This window comes from Taudactylus pleione, unplaced genomic scaffold, assembly GCF_031769625.1.
Source record: "Taudactylus pleione unplaced genomic scaffold, aTauple2 ptg001942l, whole genome shotgun sequence".
NCBI classification, from domain to species: domain Eukaryota; kingdom Metazoa; phylum Chordata; class Amphibia; order Anura; family Myobatrachidae; genus Taudactylus; species Taudactylus pleione.
Genome location: NW_028286338.1, coordinates 10,621 through 37,839, shown reverse-complemented (window position 1 = coordinate 37,839; position 27,219 = coordinate 10,621). Strand labels below are relative to the sequence as shown.

Below are 27,219 nucleotides of genomic sequence, written 5' to 3'. Positions count from 1 at the left end.
ACAAGGACACATAAACATACCAAACTGACATAAACGGCACAATAGTAATGCCTACAATTCTTTCTCTAGAATGGTATATAACTATGGTGTTTATGAAATTAAAGGGTTCTGCAGGGGCCACTGCTGGCTTAAAGTAGAATTTAACAAGTTGTATTTGTCAGATGCAGGAAAGCGCAGCATCATTTAGCTCTGACACTTTATTTAAATGCCGCAACAACTTTATTTTGAGTGTTAAATGGATTAAATAGTTATATAGTGTGGGATATAGATATAGTGAGAGGCATACCCAAATCATAAAATAAAAAAGGACAAAGGAAGGCACGCTTTAATACTATAGAAGTGGTTTGTCTAATGTAGGCGTGGTTTCACATTGCTTTGTCACAAAGCTATAATAAAATACTGCACATACTGTACAGTACCAGTCCCTTCTGACAAAGCAGAGACTATCCTAATGACCTCTATATAATAGACAGAGATTTGAATATAGCATATTTGCCTACTCTCCTGGAATGGCTGGGAAGCTTCCGGAAATAGTCTGCGGAATTCCCAAGTGAAGTGAGTAGCACAGGCTGGCGATGGTGCAATTTACATTGAGTCGTGTCAATGTTGCTCCACCCTCCACTTCATAGTGCTGATAATCTCAGCATTGCATAGCGGGCCTACAATGATGCGATCACATCGTTATGCTCTAGATCTGCCCACCTCCACTAAGCCCTGCCCCAATAGTGCCCACCTGGCTGCCTTCTCCCGGAGGAGGCAGCCAAAAGGTCAGCAAGAATGCAATACAGGAAGCAATCCAGTAACCACTAAATAATGCATAAAGCACCTTTATACAAATCTGACAGCCCCCTCTTCCCTGCATTATAATTATACCTCAGATCTAATAACCCGACTCCTAATAATTCCCCTCCATCAATTATAATTATTTCCCAGAACTGCCCCCTCCTCCCACAATTAAAATCATGTCCCAGAACTGCTCCCCCATCTCCCAAAATTATAATCATGTCCCAGAACTGCCCTCCTCCCACAATTATAATCATGTCTCAGGACAACCCTCCTCCTGCCACAGTGGAGGATTTTACCTAGACGCTACAGGGCTGCAGCCCCCCAGTAAAATCCACCACCCCTCTGTGAGCCCCCAGTCCCTGGTCCCACTAACCAGCTCAGTTCCTACAGTACCTTCCTCCTGTGGCTTCTATAATAAAAGCAGAAGTTCTTTCTGCTAATCACACTTCAGCCGGGCAGTCCCTGGGGGTAGCATTCTCTCCCTGGAACTGCCAGGCCATTAGTAGCTTCAATGGGTAGCTACTACTGCTTTTATTATAGCAGGCCTATTTGGCTTCTAGGGGCTGCAGATGATGCAGTCCCTAACACTGATGCTTATCGTATTGTGCATACACTAGACATGTGTGAGAGGGGCTGTTTCCCTTATTCTTTTTTTCATGCATGTGCAATGGATAGAGCCCAGACTACGGTTGAGGTGAGAGGATTCTGCAGCCCAGGCCGCCCCTCCATAGGAGGCAGTTAAGAGCCGTCGCTGATTATAATCATTTCCCAGAACTGCCCCCCCTTCCCCCATAATTATAGTCATGTCCCAGAGCTGCCACCCCTCCTCCCATAATTATAATCATGTCTCCTCCCATAATTAAATCATGTCCCCTCCTCCCACAATCATTATTTTTTCCCAGAACTGCCACCCTTCCTCCCACAATTATAATTTTGTCCCAGAACTGCCACCCTTCCTCCCACAATTATAATCATATCACAAAACTGCCAACCCTCCTCCCACAATTATAATCATGTCCCAGAACTGCCACCCTTCCTCCCACATGTATAATTTTGTCCCAGAACTGCCACCCTTCCTTCCACAATTATAATTAATTCCCATAACTGTCACCCCTCCTCCTACAATTATAATCATGTCCCAGAACTGCCACCCCTCCTCACATAATTATAGTCATGTCCCAGAACTGCCACCCCTCCTACCACAATTATAATCATGTCCCAGAAGGGCCACCCCTCCTCACATAATTATAGTCATCTCCCAGAACTGCCACCCCAGTCTGAAACTTCTGTAAATATGGCCTCTGTTGTTGTGCATCTGCATATGAGAATAGTCTGCTCACTGACACATCCTGGGAACTCCCATGGCTTTCTGCCGCAAACTCATATGAGAGCAATTCCATACACAACGGTGGTCTCTGGGTCTGATTCAGCAGTTCACATATGTGCACTGCTGAATGCAGATTCCCAATGGTCGGAATGTGCGCAGGCGCTTTGCCCATACTGTGCATGTGTAGTACAAGTCCTTTCTGATCACACGCAGAGCGTCAGCAGACTGACAGTGATTGACAGTCTACTGCCATTTGTTGGCCGGGATGGGACGGCGACAGCCACCATTTCCCAAAATGGAGGCATGTCACCATCGTTGGGGGGAAGGAGGAGGCTAGGATCTCTGTTGGCTGATGGAGATTAACTGGCCTCTTTGTTGTATCTGTGGCAGCCGGCTTGCGTCCTTGGACGCAGCTCAGATAAGTAATGCATGCAAGAGGCATGACTCCTCCTGCTGCATTACCATAATGGTGCTATTGCAGCTGCTAACATGTTACCAGCTGCGATAGCATTTGTGGCCACAGCTGAATCACCCCATGTGTGCACATGCACCTTAACCACTTGCCTGGCACGGTCATATCAGATACGACCACACGAGGCTGGGCTTTCTGACATGTATCTGCTATGACCAGTCAGAAGTGCCCACTAGGCAGCTGCGGGAAGAATCTTCCCACAGCCACCTATGTCAGAGGGACCTGCTGGTCCCTCTTCTTCCTCAGATTACCTGCCAGTGTGTTCTGATCACTGCTGGCCACAGTGATCGGGCACCCAGCGGGACCCCCTCTCGGCAGCCTGTTTTCAATAGAAGAAAGCAGTAGCTGCGGCTCCTGATAGTCACAGCTGCTGCCGGCGTGAACCCCCTCCTGGCGTAGCTTCCCATACCTGTCAGCCCAGTTCTGTTCCAGGCCGCACCCACCCCGGCACGGTTGCTTGGCTTGATACACAGCAGCAGCCACGCTATGTCCCAGGCCACTCCCACCCCTTCCTTCCCAACACATAGAAGTACTATAGAAAAGCAGCAGCCACGCTCTGTCCCTGGCTGCTCCCATCCTTCCATCCCGGCGTGGCTGCTGTGCTATGTCCCCAGCCGCTCCCACCCTTTGCAACCAGGGACAGAGCCCCTCTCTATAGTACTTGTATGCCACACCGGGTAGGAAGGGGTGGGAGCAGCCGGGGACATTGGGCTTGATTCAGACTTGGGAATAGAGTGAAATATAGCTGGATGACTATGCTAAGCGACACGAGTGGGCGGCACAAACACGTGGCCCATCTAAGAGTAACACTGCAGTGGCAGACAGGATGGCAGTTTGAAAAACTAGGCCCCAAACAGTACATACTGCAAAGAAAAAAAAGAGGTGCAAGATGGAATTGTCCTTGGGCCCTCCCACCCACCCTTATGTTATATAAATAGGACATGCACACTTTAACAAACCAATCATTTCAGCGCTAGGGTCTGCCACATGACTGTGGCTGAAATGATTGGTTCGTTTGGGCCCCCACAAAACAAGCTGGCAATTAATGTGTCCCTGCACAAACTGGCTTTACGGAGGCAAGATGTCGTCCTCATCCTCCTCATCCACCGATTCCTTGGATAAAACAGGAAAAAGGGATTTAGGTGTCCCCGGACTGCTTACGGTCTTAGCCAAAGTTTCTGAACTTGACAGTAACTTTTTATGAACGCGCTGCAGGTGCCGTATAAGGGAGGATGTTCCTAGGTGGTTAAAGTCCCTACCCCTACTTATTTCACCTTTACATATGGTACATATGGCAAGACAGTTGTTGTCCGGATTTGGATAGAAATATTGCCAGACCAAAGAAGTGGAATGTTTGGTCTTCTGCCCAGGCATGACCGTGATGGGCTTTTTCATCCCACGGACAACAACTGTCTCCCCCGGAGCCTGATTTAAACAAACCATATCACCATCAGAATCCTCCTCGCCAACTTCCTCCTCAGTGCCAGCTACACCAGTATCCTCATCCTGTTGTACTTCAACAGTGACATCTTCAATTTGCATATCAGCAAGTGCTCCTTTCAGCACTTGCAGGGGGCGTGCAAATGGTGGAAAGAGCCACCTCTTCCCATCCAGTGCTGGGAAGGTCAGGCATCGCAACCGCCACCACACTTGGACTCTCCTTGGGGATTTGTGATATCTTCTTAGAATGCACAGTTCTTCGCTGTGCTTTTGCCAGCTTTACTCGTTTGATATTTTTAGCGGGAGGAGGGCTTCCATTGTCATGTGAAGCTGAACCACTAGTCATGAACATAGGGAAAGACCTTAGCCGTTCCTTGCCACTCCGTGTCGTAAATGGCATATTGGCATGTTTACGTTTCTCTTCAGATGATTTAAATGTTTTTTTCAAAGTCATTTTCCTGAACTTTGTCATTTGGGATTGTATGTGCCCTCTACTATGACATTGGGCATCGGCCTTGGCAGATGACGTTGATGGCATGTTATCGTCTATGTCATGATTAGTGGCAGCAGCTTCAGCACTAGGAGGAAGTGGTTCTTGATCTTTCCCTATTTTATTTTTATCGGAGAAAGTTTGGTCCTCCATTTATGTTATATTGATATATACGTGCGGCTAAGGCGTACACAAACACAAACACAGAAAATAATTTTTCATTTTTGTTGGAGACTAGTGCACTTTGTGGGTTACACCACCCTTTAAGAAATGAGCCAGCCGGCCCTTTACTTATGGGACACAGACGCACGCTTGGCGCTGCTCCTTTGTTGATGCACGTGCAGCTACAGCCCACACAATTCACAAACACAGAAAATATTTTTTTATTTTGTTTGGAGTGCCCTTTGGGGGTTACAGCACCCTTTAACGGTCAATCCAGCCGGTCCTTTACCTATGACACAGGCGCACGCTTGGCACTACTTTGTTGATGCACGTACGGCTACTGCGCACACAATTCACAAACACAAAAAAATATATATTTTTATTTTGTTTGGAGTGCCCTTTGGGAGTTACAGCACCCTTTAGCGGTCAAGCCAGCCGGCCCTTTACCGATGGGACACAGGCGCACGCTTGGCGCTGCTCCTTTGTTGATGCACGTGCAGCCACAGTGCACACAATTTACAAACACAGAAATTTTTTTTTAATTTTGTTTGGAGTGCCCTTTGGGGGTTACAGCACCCTTTAGCGGTCAATCCAGCCAGCCCTTTATTTATGGGACACAGGCGCACGCTTGGCACTACTTTGTTGATGCACGTGCGGCTACTGCGCACACAATTCACAAACACAAAAAAATATATATATTTTTTTGTTTAGAGTGCCCTTTGGGGGTTACAGCACCCTTTAACGGACAAGCCAGCCGGCCTTTTACTTATGGGACACAGGCGCACACTTGGCGCTGCTCCTTTGTTGATGCACATGCAGCCACAGTGCACACAATTCACAAACACAGAAGAAATATATTTTTTTTTTGCACTTGGGGGGAGCACGCCTGATGGACAGAGCACCCCCTGGACAACACTACAGCACCCCTTTAGGACTGGGACACTGCACAGGACTTTGGAGTGGACACAGCCCCTATGGACAACAGACTGCACAACACAGTCCAGCCAGCCCCTATGGACTTTAAAGGAGTGGACACAGCCCCTATGGACAACAGCAGCACAGCGCAGCACAGCACAGCACAACACTACACTGCACTACACTACACTTCACAGCCCAGCCAGCCCTAACTCCCACCCTCCCTCTTCACTGTACACAGCCGAGTGAGAAAATGGCACCGACGCGGGTACCTTATATAGGATCCAAAACCCGCGAGACCCGGAAGGCGGGATGATGAAATCCGAACCCGCTCACCCCTAATATATATGTATATATATATATATATATGTGTGTGTGTGTGTGTATGTATATATATATATATATATATGTACAGAATTTCCCATATCCTAAATGCTCGGAACCAGGAGCATGTCGGATATGGAATATTTTCAGCATTTAGAGTATCTCGGGGTACGGCGGCGTAGGTGGGCGTCCACAGCTGTCAATGGCCATCATTACAGTATACTATAAAAATTGCTATTTTAAAAACTCTGCAAACATCAGGAGCGCCGAGATGGGGGGGAGCGGGTACTATTTACCCAGGCACGGGCTTCCTAGAGGGGCCAGCGGTGCCCGCCCCACCTCCCTCCCTCCCTCACAGCAGCCCAGCATGTGCTAGACTGCAGTGGGAGACTGCTCGCGGCTGATGAGCAGCAGCTGCAGCAGTATTCTATGTCTGTGGGGGGGAGTAATCACACTGATCACGCCCCCCTGGCTTTGTGCCGGGCTGAGGGGCTCAAAGCGCCACCCTCCCCATTTTTTTCCGCTCAAGAGGGCGTGGCCATGCCTCACATTATTAGACCATGCCCCCTCTTGATCTTGGCCCGAAGCCCCTGCCCACAGTATACTTGCAGACCCTCCAACATGACCCATTCCATTAGGTACAAAATGCTCTGCTCTTGGACTTCCTTCTTAATTTATGATTGAAGCCACCTGTGCTGAAACACCCTTCTCATGAAATAACTAGCTCAACATAGGTGACTGCACTCATTAATTAGCAGGGAAGTCCAGGAGCAGAGCATTTTGTACCTAATGAAACGGCGGATCAAGTTGGAGGGTAGGTACTTACCTTGGGCCGACAAGCAGGTCTCTCCTCCTCCATGTCACCATCTTCCCAGTGACATCTTCTGGAAGAAAACGCAACACAGTGAAAGCAAGGACTCTGGCACTGTGCTGTAGCCTTTGCTGTCTTGTGTGCATGTTCCATCTTCCAAATATCACTGGTAAGATGGTGCCATGGAAGAGGAGGTAACCGCCTGCCAGCACAAGGTAATTTGTGGGGCTTTGGGTACACCCTGCACATAGGGCCCCTCAGGCCTTAATACTCCCCTGGCTATTTTATTTCTATCCAGAACAACATAGGTTGAAATCTGGCATCAAACCTCCTTCCTAGGATTTGTGATTAATAGGTCAAGAGACTCGGGCCTGGTTCAGAGGTGGACACAGGGCCTGATTCAGAACCACTTCTGTATGTTACACATGGGCTCCATAGTGGTCTACATACATTTTGAGTGACAAGTTGACTAAATAAAAAAGAAGCTGACAAAATTGCAGAGGCTTACAACTTTGAAAGATACACAACTGAATTTGCTTTATTTTTCTGTACATTTCCACCTTATTTCTTAGGTATACTACATTATGAGCACATATTGTGCCTAATTCTGAGTCTGATGTAGTGGAACAATGTTTTTTTCTGTGCATGTGTCTGAGTTGCAACAAGCATGCATCCCTATTAGTACCTACAGAGTCAAAGATCAAATTTAGATGCACAGGAGCAGAAATGTAAGTGTACAAAGACCATGAACCGCTCACATAGGAAACCATACTCAGTCGCAGAAACTACACCTGCCTGCCCGAGGGGTGCACCTGCCCTAGGGCTCCATCTGCCATAGGGCTCCATCTGCCATAGGGCTCCATCTGCCATAGGCCTCCCCCTGCCATAGGGCTGCACCTGCCATAGGGCTGAGCCTGCCGTAGGGCTCCACCCGCCATAGGGCTGCACCTGCCCTAGGGCTCCATCTGCCATAGGCCTGCATCTGTCATAGGGCTCCATCTGCCATAGGCCTGCATCTGTCATAGGGCTCCATCTGCCATAGGCCTGCATCTGTCATAGGCCTGCATCTGTCATAGTGCTGCACCTGCCATAGGGCTCCACCTGCCATAGGGCTGCATCTGCCATAGACCTCCCCCTGCCATAGGGCTGCACCTGTCATAGGGCTGCACCTGTCATAGGGCTGCACCTGCCATAGGGTTCCCCCTGCCATAGGACTGCACCTGCCATAGGGCTGGACCAGCCACAGGGCTGCATCTGCCATATAGTTGCATCTGCCATAGGGCTGGACCTGCCGCAGGGCTGCACCTGTCATAGGGCTGTACCTGCCACAGGGCTGCACCTGCCATATAGCTGCATCTGCCATAGGGCTGGTGCAAGTTTCTATGTTGCTACTGATGGCGCATATATGGATGCTGACAGTGGGCATCTTAGTCCTTGCACATACGAAGGCACAGATGCTTCGGCTGCATCTGCATCCCATTCAGAATCAACCGCATTGTGCTTCTTTTCTATAAACCTCATTTTATTGTGGAGATCCAAAATACAGTGACAGATGAACATCCTTAATTATACCAAATTAGCCCACTTTGTTCTCTCTGTATGGAACGTGCACAATTTTTGAAGCTTACATTCCTTTGTCCTTTGTTACTTCAACATTTGGAGATCTCGGGCAAAATGTAATAGGGTGAGAGTTTAGCGAATGTGAGCGATTAGCAGTAATCTCTCACATTGGTCGAGTTTTATCTTCAAAATGGGAAAACATCTGGATGAGCGTATAAATCGTGAGAATTTTTTTAGTCTAAAAACATGCTCTGTTGCTTTGTTCTCGGACTCTTATTACATTGGCTGAGTTTAAAAAGTGTGAGAGTTTACTGCTAAACTCTCACATTGTCTAATCTCTCGTCCTATTACATTTGGCCCCTCTTTTTTTTCAATAGCAAAGGTTTTTTTGTACCTGAAGAAACAGCAGGTACCTTGTGGAAGAGGCAGCCTTCCTCTACTGTCTGTACATACAGTATACAGGTTGAGTCTCCCATAGCCAAATATTCCAAAATACAGAATTTTTTTAGCATGACTGAGATAGTGAAACCTTTGCTTTTTGATGGTTCAATGGACACAAACATTGCTTAAGGCACAAATTATTAAACATATTGTATACAATTATCTTCAGGCTGTGTGTATACGGTGTGTATGAAACACAAATTCACTTTATGTATGTACACAAACTTTGTTTGAGTCACAAAATTATTTTAAAATATTATATAAAATTACCTTCAGGCTGTGTTTATAAGGTGTATATATAACACATAAATGCATTCTGTGCTTAGATTTGGCTCCCATTCCCAACATACTGTATTTCATTATGGTATGCAAATATTCCAAAATACAGAATATGCCCATATCCAAAATAACCCTGGCCCCAAGCATTTTGGATATGAGAGACTCAACCTGTATTAGAGGGGTGTGGGCACATGCAAGGAATTCTCACAACAGTAATTTATTGTATTTCATAATACCTCTATCACCAATATCTAGCAACTGTCAACAATGCAAATGTGTATTATTACCATCAGGGAAGATGATCCATATGCATTAGAAGTTACAACTATTAAAACTTATATAATTCTAATGAGGCATTTTAAGATGATGGGGAAAAAAGGACGTTTCTGTCAAAACACATGGGAGCTCTATGTACACATGATCACATAAATCAGAGAATTTCCATAAGACTGTACATGTGGTAGGGGTGGTAATAGGACACAAAGGACCTGATTCAGACGTGCACGCTAACTGCACGCAATACTGATATGTACTAGAGATGAGCGGGTTCGGATCTCAGAGATCCGAACCCACCCGAATTTCAGGGCCTGCCCCGGATCCATCATCCGAGACAAATCCTTGCGACCCCGCTCAGGGGCGTAGAGAGCGCCGCCGGCCCCCGGTAAAGGAGGGGGCATGGCCTAATCGTGGGAGGTGTGGCCATGCCCCCTTGGAAAAGAAACAAACAAACATACTTTTGCAGCGCCGCTACGCGCCGGGGAGGAGGCGCTGTGAGACCCTCAGCCCTTCGCAAAGCCAGGGGGGCGGCGTGATCAGTGTGATCGCTCCCCCCCTCAAGCATAGGAGATTGCTGTGGCTGCTGCTTAGCAGCCGCGAGCAATCTCCCACTGCATCCCAGCACATGCCGTGTGCTGGGCTGCTGCAGAGGGATGGAGGAAGGGAGGGGGGCGGCGCCAGACCCGGGCCCCTGCCAGGCCCCTCTGGAAGCCCGGGCCTGGGTAAATTGTACGCGCTCCTCCCCTCTCGGCGCCCCTGACCCCGCTGTCTGGTCATGAGGTTTTGTATTGAGCGGGCTTAACGCTGATTGGCTAAGAGAGCCGTCTGTCATGGCTCTCAGCCAAGCAGCGTTAAGCCCATTGAAAATACAGAAAAAAAAGATGGCGCCCACCATCCCCCACCGCATGACACTGCCGGCATCCCCCGCTGCCGACATTGCCGGCACCACCACTGCCGACACCACTGCTGCCGACACCGCCTGCACTGCTACCCCACGTACTGAGGACACCGTCAGCGACCCCACTCTGCCGACACTCCCACACTGAGGACACCACCAGCACTCCTGCACTGCCGACACTGTCAGCACACATGCACTGAGGACACCGCTGGCACCCTCGCTCTGCTGACACCGCCGGCACCCTGCATTGAGAGCACCCCTGCACTCCCGACACAGTCAGCAAATCTGCACTGAGGACACCGCTGGCACCCCCGCTCTGCTGACACCGCCGGCACCCTGCATTGAGAACACCCCTGCACTGCCAACACAGTCAGCAAACCTGCACTGAGGACACCGCTGGCACCCCCGGTACCCTTCACTGAGAATACTGCCAGCAACGCAGCACTGCCATTCCATATACTGAGGACACCACCAGCAACCCCCGCACTGGCGACACAGCGAGCAAACCTACACTAAAGACACCGCTGGCACCCCCGCACTGCCGACATCACCGGTACCCTTCACTGAGGACACTGCCAGCACTGAGCACTGCCATTCCATTTACTGAGGACACCATCCTGCCAACACTGCTGTCACAGTAAGTGCACTATTGGTGTATCCAACCCACACTGTATAATTCACTGTATCCGTGTTGGAAATTAGAAGCTGAACTGCCACATGTTAGTGCCACTCACTGTGTCACTTAGCTTAGTCAGCCAGCTAGCTGGATGCAACTTTTTGGCCTTAGCTAGATGAAGCAAATAATATTGTAGGTGGTCAAAATTGAATGGAAATTACTGGAAATAAATGCTATTGAGGTTAATTATACTATAGGAACAAAAACAGGCCCATTTATGTGGTTTTAGCTGTTTTTATTATTTTTTTAAAGAAAAAATCCAGATCCAAAGCCAAAATACGAAAACAAAACATGGAGGTGAGGTTTGGCAAAACCAATCCAGATCCAAAACCAGGGGGGATCCAGATCCAAAACAAAAACATGAGGGTCGGCGCACATCTCTAATATGCATACAGTTGGCCTATGTTGGTAGTACTGCACATGCGTGCGTGTCACACTGCACATGCTTCCTGGTGGTTACATAAGGATACGCAAGACGAATTTGCATGTGGATTTCAGTGGCATTCATATGGGAAATTTGTACCTGCCATAGGGCTGGTGCAAGCTTCGATGATGCGACTGATAGTGCATCTTAAGATGCCCCAAGACAGATTAGCGCCGCTACAAGTGGGCGTCTCAGTATGATCAGAGTCAGTTGCAGCATTAGTTTAAAAAATAAATAAACATTAAAAAAAAAAAAAAAAATTTGGGGTGAGCGTTTGGGCGTAGGGCCCCTGAGTCTGCTCTGGCTGGGCCTCCTGAGGGCATCACCACTTAATACACATAGTTACTTTTCACATCACCTTTTTATGTTTGAAAGGAGGATAGGTATACGTGCGCTCCTGTGCAGGGGAAAGGAGTGTGGTAGTGAGTGTAGGATTTGCGATGGAGGGGTCTGGGGGTAGGGTGGGGAAAGGTAGTGAAGGGGATGCGCTAATGTGTAGGTGGGTGAGCGGAATGAAGACTGACGAGTGAATTCGGATCCAACCTATTTTTATTGGGTAGACACAATGCTCCCAAAGGTGGTTCCGTGGGTGGGTATCCAGTGATTTGTACTAATAGTCTTGGTGGCCCCACGGTTGGGGGGGTGGGTAGACCCTTTTAGGGGGCTCCTTTGGCGTGCGGTCCTCACTCCTGCACGTCCCCCTGCTGGACCTTTGGTCGACAGACTTGTGGCAACCAGGGTGTAGGGAAGGATGTTAGCCGGGATGTCTAATGAAATGGCGGCGGCACACTCTGCTGCAAGGTGGACTTACCTACCGGTAGGTGGGGAAGGGTCCATGGTGGGTAGCAGTGGTGGTTATTGTCCTGATGCCGAGCTCGGTGGTGTTCCTGGCATCCAGCGATCCCGCGGGATGTTCAGGTGGACGGGCAGCCACAAAGGGTTATTGGTGATAGTCACTGGATGGTGATGGGGTGATGCGGAGATCCGCGTGCTTCAGGTGATCCCACGAACCCGTGGGATCGGCGTCGTGTCCCAGGAGGGGACAGGTGCAGCAGTGCAGCTGGTGGGAGTATGAGTGTAGCTTGTGGTAGGGTCTCCAATGCGTTTCGGCTTATTGCCTTTTTCAAGGAGTTACTGAGTGTTGGAGGATCTTAATATTTATAGGGGACTTCCGGGTATTGGTCCGATCACGTGTTTCGAATGTACCAATGACGTGTCGCGGTGGACATGACACGACATTGGCTGCTGATCCGATCATGTGTATAGTGTGGGCCAATGAATGGCCGCAGTAGGCGTGATGGTGGTGCTGGATGAGTACGTGGGACGCTGCTGGCATCTGCGGTCACGTGGGGTCGAGAGTGTAGTGTCTGTTGGGGGTGTGTGCAACAGAGACTGTGCGTGTCAGCAATGATGCGTGGCAATGGGATGTGTCGGTCTGGGGGCGTGGCGCAATGAGTCGCGCCTGGTGCTTACGTGTGTGATAGCCCACGTGACTCCTGGTTTACACGTAGCTATGGTTACAAGTTCCGTATGTGTGTGCCGTTCTCTTAGTATAGGTATAGGTATAAAAGCATGTGTTACCTAAACTGACAGATGCGAGTGGGGACTATGGGTGTACACAGTGAGAGTATGTGGTGCCCTAATAGGTTGAGGTGAAAATCAAGGGGTAGGTGTTAATTGCTTGACAAGTATGCCAACAGTAGGGGCATATCTGAATCACATATTGGTGACGCGTTGCCATAGTGACACGTCCATTAGGATGAACGGGGTGTGTGGCTAATGCGGATCCTGTGTGTGTGGGGGTCCATTAATGGGTGGCGTGGGTGTTCCTGCGGTTCATAACAATGTTGTCAGGTGATTATAAATTATGTCGCGTAGTGTGTCACAAAACTAACCTGTAATGAGCCATTGATACCAGATGATTCATAGGTAATCTGACCTAGATAGTTAATGTGTATGCAATGATAAGTGAAAGGGAGTATGACTGGGTGTGGGCTCTGTGTGTGTTGGGGAGAATGCTAACTGCCGGGACAGTGATGGATAAAATATCTGTTGTGGGCAGAAACCCTGTGTATGGATTTGTGTATGGGGGGTGTATACCTTTTTTGAGAGGTTGTTTATCTAGAGTCGTTAGTACAAATCACTGGATACCCACCCAAGGAGCCACCTTTGGGAGCATTGTGTCTACCCAATAAAAATAGGTTGGATCCGAATTCACTCGTCAGTCTTCATTCCACTCACCCACCTACACATTAGCGCATCCCCTCCACTACCTTCCCCCCCCCTACCCCCAGACCCCTCCATCGCACATCCTACACTCACTACCACACTCCTTTCCCCTGCACAGGAGCGCACGTATACCTATCCTCCTTTCAGCACATCTACCTAGCAAGAATTGGTACTCTTGCATACGTTGCAGCACCTACCTGACCCTTCCTCTTCCCCCAACACTTAAGTCCCACTCCACCACCACTATTGGAAGCGCGACCCACCTTTTCCAGTTTACAACCTTTTTATGTTTGTTTATTATTCATGTAATTTTTCACATATATTTTAACCCCTTAACACTTAGTAATTACTTGCACACTTCTATACTCTACACTGCACTGTCACTCTTTTTCCATTTTTCGTGTGATGCCCTGGGGGGGTCCTGGGCCGGACTTTATTTTGTGGTGCTCTGCGCCCCGGACGTGAACCGTTTAGTGTAGGGACTGCTAGTGACAGAGAAGCCTTGACGAGGCCTAGCAGCATCCCATGTATTTGCAAATGCATGCAACTAATATCTCTTAAATTCTATTACCATATAGTGTTCATATATTGTTGCTAGTATAATTCAGTGTGCTGAGGAACAATAGGGGGTTAAACCCCCCTCTCTTTTCTACACAGCATTAGTTTAAAGACACATCAGCCCCAATGTCGAATTTACCATAGTAGAGCAGGTACAGCTGCTACAATGCTAACAGCTGGAGGTCTCCTGGTCCTCTGTCAAAGCCCCAGGTTCATATGTTTTGTTCTGCTTGGTATGGGGACCTCATACGTCTAGTTCCAACTCTGGTAGGACAATACAAAAGCAATCAACAGGAATTACCAGTAAAACTTACAGAGAGTTGTATACCACTGTTTGGTTGACTGGATGTATCACTGCTGGAACTGGCCACATATGCAATCTTTGGACTAACTACATTAGTCCAGAAAATCTTCTCCACTTGTATAACGGTGGCTCTAAAAATGAACAAAAATATTTTCTGAACTTCAGTAAGAAAGTGCTATATTTAATTAATATATAAATTAATATATATATATATATATATATATATATATATATACATATATATATATATATATATATATATATACAGTATATATACTTATAATAAGATGCACCTTGTCTGCACCAGATATGAGTTTATGAACTGCTACAAGAATGTGTTATTTTTACTTTATATGTGATATGCTGCTTTTGTATTGTTTGTTTCATTAAGGATTTTATTGATATCCTTTGATGTAGAAGGGAATTGGGGTTTGCTTCAAGCCACTGATCACATTTGTCTGTTATCCCATACGCAGTGCTTTTTTTTCTATGAAAAATTGTACCAATACTCACAAAACGGTGCTGGTACTCACCTAAAGTTATTAGTTGTTATTAGAGATATGTGGTTTGATACAAGCTCACCAGAACTTAGGGGTTCCGAGTCTAATCGAGTTCGGGCTTGGGTCTGCTGTCAGTTCGGAACTCAGGTTTTGGATTGCATGTAAATACTGAAGGTCCAAATTACATGATTTTAGCTGTTTTTATTTATTGCTTTTTATCGATTTAAAGGAATTCAAAACTGTACCAAACCGAACCAAAACGCTTGAGGGTGGTTTTGCCAAACCTAAACCAAAACATACATTGGATACTATGGCCCGTATTCAATTAGCCACGAAAAGTCCCGGACTTTTCACATGCTGGACTTTTCGCCGTCTTCGCTGGTTTTCCATGCGAATAAGTATCACGCGCGTCTCCGCTTATCCCTGTATTCAATTAGAAAGCGGCGAAAACGGCACCTGGCAAATTTGGAACTAGTGAAAAGTCCTGTCAAAAATGGGGAAAACAGTCTGTACCCCCCGAATAACTGCACTAACACAGGGGATCACTATAGGGGTGTTCTAGTACCCCTAATAAAGCTATTCAGAGTACTTTAATTCTCTCAATTGCTTGCTATTAGTGTCTTTGCATAAGTGGTGAAGAATGGTATTAAGCAATATTTCTTCATCAAAATAACTAGTCCCAGCAAATTTGGGATACATGAAAATGGGTGCTAGCATATTTTGAAGTTGCTAATGTGAACTTTTAAAAATCGTAAAAAAATCCACCTGCCACATGCACCTGCAATCTTAAAAACACCTGGGGCATACTTGGGGACCCCCCTGGGGTTTATTTAGCTGGTTTTTAAGTTTGTCCCCCAACTTCATTTTTTTTTTTGCCCCCAAATTGAAAGTACTTTTTTGGGGTGTTTTTAAACATTTTTTATTTTTATAAGTTTTTAGGAATATTTAGGTACTTTATATACAGATGAAACAAACATTTTATTGCAATATTTATTGCAAACGATCTACTTCATGTATGGTTGTAATACTAGAACTGGTGCTTATGTTGATATCAGTTTTAAGTTTTCTTTGGGCAAAACCTAGAGTACTAGAGTAGAATGTAACAACTAATTTAGCTATACTGTGTATTATGCAGAACCACAAGCATAAACAATAGCCAAAAAGGCTTGTTTGAGGCTGAGAGTAATATTTTTTTTATCCTAGGCGACAAGAGTATGGAAGTTTCCAAGAGGAATGATGATAATGTATTACCTGAGCTGGATATCTGTAATGTTGGGGTTTGGTGCCACCGTTGTCACCTGTATGCTGGTCTTTGCACTTCTCGATGTTTGACTCACTGAGCTCTGCAATTACAATATGTAAATATATTTAGTATACATATATCAGGTATGCTATGTATGTGTATGATGGTGTAAATTCTACACATAGCCAGATTGATATTGCATTGGGGCCCTAGGAAAGGTTTTGGCCCCTCACCTTTAATCTGCATGAATAGCAGTGATACAGTATCATTGCAGATGCCAAGGTCCACTCTAAATATAATCCCAACTAAAACAACACAATCATCCCTTTACTAGTGACAGGACTGGCTATTTTACCAGCTGGGATCAAGCTGTTTGCTTCTTCATTTTTGTCTGGGTGATTCTCTCTCCGCATCTCTCTTTATTCTATTCTTACTTTTTTCTCTCCTTTTCTCATCTCTCTCTAACACTCCTGCTTTCTCATACCAGTAATAAGTGTGACTGAGACTTTTTTAGTGTCAAACTAAGGGCATAATTCAGAGATTTTCGCAAAGCCGATATTTTCGCAGATGGAGCAATTGTTTGCTTTCGTGCATGTGTGGGAACCGCACTACACATGTGCAGCGATTGCAGTGCGATAACACTCTTATAGAGAAATCATTCGGAAAGTGAGTTACATGTACTCAGCGTTTGGGGGTTGTAAAGAGGGCGGGATTAAAGAAACATACAGGTGTATCTGACTGTTTAATCGCCATTTCTTGGGCGTGCATAAATTAGTTTGCGATCTCCTTTATAGCATGGGAGCTCTCTGCGTGTCAGGAGAGCTGTGTTTGTGCCCGGTCAGACATGACTTTCATGCTGCATGACTGCCTGATGTGCGTTGAAGGTTCCAATGTTTACACTGTACTAAGTGAATTTCTGCAGTATCAAAATACAGAGTATACCCATGGCTTTTACAAGAGTAATCAACTTGGCTTTTACAAGAGTACGAGGCTACCAGAACAGAGCCTTTACCCATTTGCCGTCTACAGTGATTATACACACTTGTATATCTGGGTCAGCCTGTTTGCAGTGCAGGCTAGCTGAGCAAAGAAAGATAATGTACGACTGACATAAGCAGTATCACGTTGCATAGGTTCAGAGGTAAGTGGACAGTTAGCAGCCACATGGCCCAAGCCAGCACGTCACAAACATCTGATCACATTTTTATCAAATCTTATACTAGGTGGGAACCTTCTTGGAACAGTTGGCCAAACTCTAGGTTCCAAGCCTGAAGTCTCTGGATGGTTATGTTCACTCCACCACCCAGCCCCTTTTCCCCTAGAACAGTCTTATCAGTCGACTGCTGTACACCTCTCCACCATTTCTACCAGTTGGTCTGCTGTTTTAGGGTCCCCGTGGCTCATCCACTTCCACAGAAACTGCCTTCCACGATCTGTGGCCCTGTCATGTGCGAGTAGGGAGGTTTATCCACTTGGTATCCCCAGCAATGAACTCATTGTGCTGGAACAAACATTGTGACACCCAAATGAGTAAGAATGTAAGATTTTAGTTTGTCATAGTCTTTGGCATAAGCAAGGTTCAATCAAATTATGGTTTTTGTGGCTCCCCTGACAGGTAGGGTGCCAAAAGGTCTGCCTGCTGACTTTTAGGCCAACTTTCTTTCTCAGCAGTTCTAGGCTTGAATGTCATTACTTTTTGTCATCTTTTGCAGAAAATGACTGGTCCATATGGAGCTGCAGGTAGTGGGGACATCCATAGGTGCATTTCCAAACAGTGCTGTCAGATGCTGTATCACCTCTTTTAAGAACTTAAGATCTTGATGCTGTTGCTCCCAGATGTTCTCAATATCCAACTGCTGTTGCTTCCGGGTCATCTCAATGGCCAATTGCTGCACCCTAGTGGCTTTCTGCTGAGCCCTGATAACTTCCTGCTGAGCCAATGCAGCCTGTAGCATGTCCTCCATGTTAGCTCTGGGTGTAGGGGTGAAGCTGAATCTGGATTTCCTAAGCTTCTGACAATGACACCACCATAGATTTCACAGTATAAAAGCCTTTACCAGGAGAAAAAGAAAAAAAACTGTTTCTGTCCCTTTAAATTTTCACATGGATTTTTATGGCTGCAATATAATACCAATTGCTAGCTTTCTTTACCATGTGTGGCAAGATCAGTGAAAGAATGCCATCCCCTTGGGTAGACAGGTGCACTTTCACACAGCAGCCAATTAGTAACACACTTGTCTGTGTGTCTGTGGCTAGTTTTATTTTTCAGCATAAAGTTAAATAAAACATAAGAGAAAAGTCTAGCCTGCCCAGCTCTAACTAAACAAATTATTCTCTTTCTCAGCATGGGGGAACCTAAAGTCGCTTTTAAAGAACAACAGTACTGTATCAGCACAATACTGACAGCCAGTAATCATTGACTCTCTGAACAGGCCTGCCTCCTTATCTCCCAGGTATTGAGAGACATAGGACCTGGAAAATTACCTGCTCAGACCAAGGAATTTCTTCTGTGCAAAATCCCGGGTATTTGGTCGAGACCCCCCTTTTCACACTACAGCTTCTACCCGAGACATTAGCAGGGTTTTTCATTGTTTCATTGTTGTACACAGTTTTTATTAAAGTGGTCGGTAAGGTGCAGGGTGACAGGTGGGGAAAGTGACAGAGGGACAGATGGGGAAAATGGCAGAGGGACAGGTCACTGAAAATATCTGCCCCTACTCCCTCTCTCTCTCCCCAGCCCCTCTCCCATATGCAGCATGTGTGAAAGAGCAGTGCTGCTACTGCTAGTAATTACAGGGATGGGGAGGGGGTGATTATATGGGTCGCTGGTGCCGCCACCTTGGTGGACCTGTCAGAAGCTGCTAGTTGCAGCCTGGGAGTAAAATCCTGGGTTGCACCATTCACACTAGAGCAGGGTAGTCTTCCTGGGACTTAAGTCCTGGGAAATACCCTGGTCAATTGTAGGGTCGGCTACCCGAGAACATGTTGCCAAGTTGGTACCTTTCATACATACACAAGACCCGGGAATTTGGGCTAAGGCAGCCAAAATCCCAAGAATCTCAGTATATCTGAAAGGGGCATCAGAACTGGCATACCTTATATCAGCCTCTCACAGGTGCTCTGACAATCAGTGTTGCTAATTAGCTTCTGTCTACCAGATGGAAGCCATGAATCTGTCACACATAGCTCCCATTTACAACTTTTCCTGTGATTTTATCACAATGCTTCAGTGCTGCTAACTGATTTTATTATGGTTAAAATAGTATGTGTTAATTAAAGAAATGCATCCAAGGAAACACACATAGGGGGAGACATATCAAACCTTGGAGAGAAATATAGTGGAAAAGTTGCCCAAAGCAAACAGTCAGCTTATAAGTGTCATTTATACCCCTTTTACACCGGAGCTAAAACCAGGGTTATTGCAGGGTTAACCTGGGCAGCTCCTTGGTGTGATAGGGGTGAGGGTTGGATCTCCGGGTCGAGTGACCCGGCAATCCAACCCAGGTAAATAGCAGGGTTTAACACGGGCGTAGCCCGTGAAACCCTGCTGTGTGTATGGCGCACTCCGGTTCTTGATGACTTGGAGTGAGCCGCATGCTGACCGATTGGTCCGGCTTCAGTGGCGCTTGGAGATGACATCATCTGCAAGCGTCCACTTTCACGCCGGAAAAGCCGGGTCTATGCAGACCCGACTCCGGTGTGAGCAGCACAGACTCGGGAATATCCCGAGTCGGCGCCGGCTAAATTCCGGGTCTGATCCGGATAGGAACCCTGTTCCAACTCTGAGTCAGACCCAGAATTTTGGTGGAAAAGGGGTATTATCTAGCACAGGCTATGAAATGACAGTTAGAAGCTGATTGGCTGTACTTTATTTATCTCCAAGGCTTGATACATCTCACCCATAGTGAATTCTACTTATATATGAGAGTCAGTAGGGAGAGATTACACATCACAATCCACATCTGCCATTTCATACAAAATTAAATTGCACCTGTTCTCCTTACAAACAAACCATAAGATAATGCTCTATAACACTGTTCAACAGGGTAATTTTGCCAACTCTAGTTCAATGGAATAAGGTAAACTCCCAAAACTGCATTATTTGCTGATTACATTAGTTGAAATCCACATACAGATTTGCATTCTCTGCACTGGAAGAATAACCTAAATGTAATGAATATCTAGATATTAAATAATAGTCCTCTGATCCCAAATGTTCTATCAAAATAAATATAAATATAGCAGTATGGGATGTGCTACTGCCAGACTTTTATATGAACAACTTCAAAAAAAGAGAAAAGAAGGTCATTATGGCATTGCACAAGGACTGTATATCAATAAAATCCTAATCAGTGATCAGCGTGATTGCTCCCCCCATAGGCAGTCTCCCAGTGCAGCCCAGCACACAGCACCGTGTGCTGGGCTGCTGTGACTTAAGAGGGAGGGGGAGCGGTGCCGGACCCTTTTCTTCTTGCATATCTCTTCTCGACTGGTACCACGAGGATTTGTAAATAAGGAACCATCAGGAGTACCTAAAGGAAGGACTGGTATAATACCTGTAACGGATAGTTGCTGTATTCCATTGCCTGAATAATATGTATACTTATTTGTTTTTTTGGGTACCCCAAAATTATTAGTGCCTGTATCTGAGAATACCCTTTGTTTTGCTTTTGTCTGACTGTATTTGGTGTTTGGTGACATGCTATTCTTTTTGAATTATACCCCTTTTACATCGGATCTAAAACCAGAGTTATTGCAGGGTTAACCCGGGCAGCTCCCTGGTGTAAAAGGGGAGAGGGTTGGATTGCCGGGTCGAGTGACCCGGCAATCCAACCCAGGTAAATAGCAGGGTTTAACACGGGCGTAGCCCATGAAACCCTGCTGTTAGAACAGCGCACTCCGGGTCAACTTCTCCACTGGTCCACTTCTCCACGCTTTTCTCTGCTTGATACATACTGTAAACCCCATTATCTGGTGATTAAATGTGTATATATATATATATATATATATATATATATATACAGAAAACTCAGCACTCTACATTGTTAAATCACTCACCATAATACATAAATAATGGGGTTTTGGTTCCATAGATTGATCAATGCATTTAAGCCTGCAGCCCTCATCACGGGACCCCAATTCTCTGCAGGCCCTACATTATCTGTCATACTTATGGAAACCTGGTAGCTGCTATCACAAAGTTTAAACTGAAAAAATGGTAACTGGTTTAAAGCTCGTCTGCCAACTAATGGCTTTTAAAGGCAAGATAGTCACCAAATCTCTGATTTGCTAAATCACAGGTGTAACGCAGAAAAACACCAAATTGACTAAAAATAAATCTTATTAAATATCCCCCTAGGTGTATGAGGGGAATGGGCATGAAGTCCCGGCTGCAGAATATCATATCCCGACACCGGAAGCTTGAAGGGAGAAGATCCCGAGAGGGCAGGTAAGTACTCTATCCCTCCCCCCCTGACCCTCCCCTGGTCATGCCTAACCCTACTCCCCGCCTAGTGCCTAACCCGAACCTAGGGGTGCCTAATGTTAAACTCCCCCCCCCAAACCTAGCCCTGCTATGGACCCTAAACCTAACCCTCCCCCTGCGACTAACGCTAAAGATGACCCGGACTTAACTTGTTCGGTCTGTGTTCCGGTGTTGGGATTAAGATAAGCAATGTTATTAGAGGGATTAGTGAGTCAGTCACAAAACGAATTAAGGTGGATCTCATACATTAGGTGAGTGTGTGATAAGTTGTAACTATAAATTTGCGTACACACACGCAATGATTTTTTGAACAATTTAACTATAACGACGTCGTTATCTTTAAAAAAAATCGTTCAGTGTAAAACAATAAACGATGAACGATTATCGTTCAAGCGCATTCACGTTTGTCGATTGTAGTTTGTAGTTCAGTCAGACTGGCCAACTGAACGATTTTCAATAGAGGAAGAATGAGTGGGCGCTTAAACCAAGATAATGTGTGAATCTAAAGCTGCTCACCAGAAAGGGGTGGTTGACCCCGAAACAACCTATGGAAACAGAATCGAACTGGGAGCGCTAGAATATCACCAAAGAATTGAATATATATACAAACTAATAATGAATAACAACATGTATATAAAAAATAATGAATAATGATATGTATAAAAATATATATATAAAAGACGTACGGTGGCCACAGAAGAATCAATAAATATATAAATAAACCATACATGAAAAATAAATACGTAATAAATAGTAGTTGTGTGAATGATAATCTTAATCCTGATGATAAATGAGGCTGCAAATAGATATCTTAATCACTCAATCCATAGATATCATAAAGCAGGTATCAATGTCTAAAATTGACACAGAAAAATATGTAAAAAAACTGCACCTTTAAAGCAAAAATGTAGCAAAAAAAAAATGTATTCAAAGCAATGTTCTTATAACTGTGTGTCCAAATCCACCAGTCCGCATTAAAGCACAAATAGCATGTGAAGGAGAAGGTAAGTACCGTATTGCTGGTTCACAGGAGATTTATGCTGGTTCACCAGCAATACGGTATTTACCTTCTCCTTCACATGCTATTTGTGTTTAATATGGACTGGTGGATTTAGACACACATTTACAGGAACAGTATGCTATTGACCGTTTTTTTCACATACTATTTGTGCTTTAATGCGGACTGGTGGATTTGGACACACAGTTATAAGAACATTACCTTGACTACATTTTTTTTTGCTGCATTTTTGCTTTAAAGGTGCAGTTTTTTTACATATTTTTCTGTGTCAATTTTAGACATTGATACCTGCTTTATGATATCTATGGATTGAGTGATTAAGATATCTATTTGCAGCCTCATTTATCATCTGGATTAAGATTAATTATCATTCACACAACTACTATTTATTACTTATTTATTTTTCATGTATGGTTTATTTATTTATATATTTATTGATTCTTCTGTGGCCACAGTACGTCTTTTATATATATATTTTTATACATATCATTATTTTTTATATACATGTTGTTATTCATTATTAGTTTGTATCTATATCAAAAATTTTGGTGATATTCTAGCGCTCCCAGTTCGTTTCTTTTTCCATAGATTTTCAATAGAAGTTGCAATATTTTTCCTTCAACACACAGAAAATCATTTACTATGTAAAATAAAACCAACTACTTTGTAAAACGATTTTCGTTCACTTTTTCAAGGAAAAAAATGAACGAAAATCGTTCAACGAAAATCGTTCATTACTTACATCGTTGTGTGTGTGCGCACCTTAAGGGCACATGAACATTGTCTCAATGATACGTCACAATTATTTTGCAGTAGGCAAAAATCTGAGCTAATAAAAGTGCTATATTTAGATTTCTAGTAATAAAATTTATGTCTCTAATGTTAGAGATTAGCATTTTACCTGATAATTACTTATACATCTTACTTCGTGTTGATTGACCTCTTTCTCACTTATGAGTTATGTAAACTGTAGTATGAGGTTTTATTGTAGTTATTAGGACTGTGTGGGGAGTTGCTCTAGACTGCACACCCTAATAGTAATTTAAGATGCTATCATGCTGAGTGCTAGGGACCTGCTAGACAAGGTTACATGGACGTTGGTGGGCAGGCCTGTATCATTGGCCAACGATATGCTAACTACCTCTGATATTTAATTACAATATACATTTAAATTTGAACCGTAATGATCGCATAGTGCATCTGCATTTTCTTGTCCTCTGCATAGTTATTAGGACTGTATTAAAAACATTTAAAACATTCCATGGAAACAAGCCCTATACTCACAGCACTGGAAGAGCAAGTCAGGGTCTGTGCATTTGTGTTGCTGGTCTTGAAGTAGCCCACTGGGGTGGTAGCGCTGCCTGAACGTGCCTGGATCAGAAAACCTTTAAATTGAGTGGAACCACTATTGCTGGTGAGAGTGACTGCAAAATAGCATTGTCATGATAATGTAGTTATAACATGAATAAATCACTGAAAACATGTTAACACACTTCAAAAAATCTGTATTTTTATTATTCATCTCAGTGGCTTACTCATTCTATTATACTGTATATACATGTATAAACTCATTTAAATGAAAAGGCAATTGACATTGATCAAAATACTCTCCCCAGTATTTTACATTTTATTTTCAACATGATTAGAGATTACCTGAATGACCTCAGTAGTTTGATTGTACTGGAGCCATCAAGTTGACAAAGTTGCCATACCAGTGCTCCCAATATTCCTCATTACATTTCAGTTACATTTTGTCTATTAATTTCATGGTCCCTGTATTTCTCTGCCCCTCTCACCTCTATTATTCTTCACTGATGTCAATGCACTCCACGCCCCCCAAGTGGGGAAAAATCAGAAATGTTCAAAAACAGAAAAGTTCAGCTTACTACTGTATATTATTATGCATTTCATTTAAGACCGTGCAAACAAAAATAATATATATCTTTATAATTTTAACTGCATATTTTATTAAACGAACCTTTGTGTAGATTCCTGTCTATGGCACACATTGCCTTCTCCATACCTCCACAGTTGTCCCCAGCATCAGATTCCTCTCTCGCCCCATGTAGTGAAGGCTCTCATTGAATATTAACCTTGAATGTTATTGCATGCTGCCACTTTGATTTGATTCATTCATTGTTTAAATGTGCTAAAATAAATGAATCTGGCAGGGTGGCACCCACCTGATTTATCAAACCTGGAGCACTACAACTCGGAAGTCTGTATATATACTGTAGGCAAACTACACCCACTTCGGATATGTGTTTTATTTAAATATGCAGTTTGAACTTTCATAAACCAAGCTGCCAGATAGTAAATCTAGTGGTTTAACTCTGGAAAACATAAGCAATGTGTGGAGATTGGCTGATCATGTACTGTACAATACCACGTCTTAGTAAATATGCTCCTTTTTCTCTATCAGCAGCTAAAGTATAACCTACTTTTGCAGTCGTTGCATCGCCATCCACTAGTCTGGTTTGGGTTGTGGTCCTATTCAAACTAAATAAGGTATGTGTTTGATTGTCACTTTGCCTGTTTTCTGGTTGAGCTTATTGCTCAGGCTGATATTATAGACAAAATAGAGTTTCACTAAATCTTTGTCAATCACACCTCTGTAAATTATCTTGATGATATCTGGGGCACAAACTTGTATCTTATTGGTTCTCACTGTAGCCTACCATCATTTCTCCCTTTTGCATGAGCTCTGCATTTGGTACACATTTTGGAACATGTAGTGTATCTAGGTATTGCTTCCAAAAATTGTAATTTTACCCTTTGCTATATTTATCTGTTAATTTTTAGTGGCGTAATCAGATTTTGACATGAGGAAGAACAAAGTTGGAAAAACAGATGCCCTAGGCCCAAGTAATTTAAAATTTAAATGTCATCATCTAAATACATTATTACATCCCACAGCGCCCATATTAACTGAAGAGGAGGGACCACCAGGGAGGATGTAAGGGCCTTGCGCTGCTGCAATAGGTTGCACGGCCCCTACAAGGGGAAGAGAAGTAATGTGTATCATCAGGACAGCCAGCCACGGTCTGCACACCCACCAGGCTATATACGGCCACCCTTCAAATAAAACAATAAATAACCACCTCTGCATAAATGTTGACAGTTTATAACAATGATTTCTATACAGGGATCATATCCAAAAGCTACAGCAGGAGCTCCATATTGTACCTGAAAGACAATTGACAACATCCTTCCTTTCATGGCATACCCTGTTACAGAAAAGTGAACATCCCACCTGGGGCTGCTCCTAAAAGATATGATCTCCTAAGGAGAAGAGAAATTAGCCTGTTTTTGTTTTACATGGATTGTGATACATTTCCCTGCTCCATGTGGAACCTTCTCCTCCCCCTATCTCCAATCTTCTGCTCTGAAAGCTGTGGATCAGGCTGGGCTCGGATTGGTGAAATATGTTTTGAAACAGAAGTCACTAACCACTGCCCATTCAGTAGGTGAGCCAACTGCACTTAGTGCTCCAGCAAGTAGACCCGAAAAGTTTGCAGCCACTCTAAGAAGAATCTTCCAAGTGTGGTTATTATTTTTATTAACACTTTTTACTGACTAAAGTGTTAATTTTCTTTCCTTTGTATTCTGCTGGTATGTGGTAGTAACATGTTATGGGTTCAGGCTATTTGCTGAGGTACAGGACAATTTACTGTGGGTAGCAGACATGTAAAGTTGGTGGGGAAATATTGAGGAACATGAGAAAGCAGAGCTGAGGTGTGATGCAAGGTATTGTCATTGTCAAAGTCAGTTTGGGAGATTACTACTGTAGCTCTGACACTGGCATGGTTGGAGACCTTAATCAACCTCCCTAAAGTGCACCACAATAACACTCTAGCACTGACACTTGTTACTACTGGGGTTTGGGCTGGTGCAGCAGTAAGTACTGAACTTGCTTTACTAGGTAATCATGTTAATGTCATTGTCCACTATGCAAACAAGCTGTCAAAGTAAATGCAAAAGGAGTGAGTAATGGGGTATAATATAAGGCGTCAGCGGTTGTATGCCTTCAGGGTACATTTATGCAAATATGTCCCTGCTACAATTCCTCAATAAATGATGCAATATTTCTTAGCAAACTTTAGAATTGCTGCATATTATGACTTTGGACAGCATTATAATCTTTTACTTTACCTATGTATTTACCGGGATGTAGTCGACCCGTATTTACCTGCAATGTTTTCACCAGGACTGTAGGTGGTTTTAGCCAGGGATAAAATATAAGGTGAGGAGGAGGTTTGGGTGGAGACACCATGATTAGGTATCATTGATACGCAGGAATCTGTAACTTGGCCATTTGGATAGGCATAAATACAGATGGGAAGATATGTGACGAGTAGAATAGCAATATTTTGTAAGAATCTATCCATCTGTTGGGAAACATTTACATTCATTTTAATATCTTCATATCAGTGCAATTAACAAAAAAAAATGAATGCTTTATAAATTGTCCAATTTAAGTTTAAGGGGCATATTCAATTAGCCGCGAAAAGTCCCGTACTTTTCGCATGCCGGAATTTTAAAAAACTTAAAAAAGCCACCTGCCGCAAACACCTGCAATCTAAAAAACACCTGGGGCATAC

General features: G+C 44.3%; 1 protein-coding gene and 1 long non-coding RNA gene across 2 annotated transcripts in view; one reads left to right on the top strand and one right to left on the bottom strand.

Moving 5' to 3' along the window:
• Positions 1-27,006, bottom strand: part of LOC148436147 (uncharacterized) — a 200,764-nt gene extending 173,758 nt beyond the window's left edge. Inside the window, exons 1-4 of the mRNA XM_088465268.1 lie at positions 26,808-27,006; positions 23,903-24,042; positions 16,124-16,215; positions 14,383-14,503 (exon numbers count right to left, since the gene is read on the bottom strand). Of these exons, the coding sequence (XP_088321394.1) occupies positions 14,383-14,503; positions 16,124-16,215; positions 23,903-24,042; positions 26,808-27,006 (552 nt within the window). The remainder of the gene's footprint in view (positions 1-14,382; positions 14,504-16,123; positions 16,216-23,902; positions 24,043-26,807) is intronic.
• Positions 23,988-25,567, top strand: LOC148436148 (uncharacterized). The gene is made up of 3 exons (XR_015876499.1): positions 23,988-24,032; positions 25,041-25,126; positions 25,535-25,567. It is a non-coding gene; the product is annotated as an uncharacterized LOC148436148 (long non-coding RNA).
• Positions 27,007-27,219: the final 213 nt, after the last annotated feature.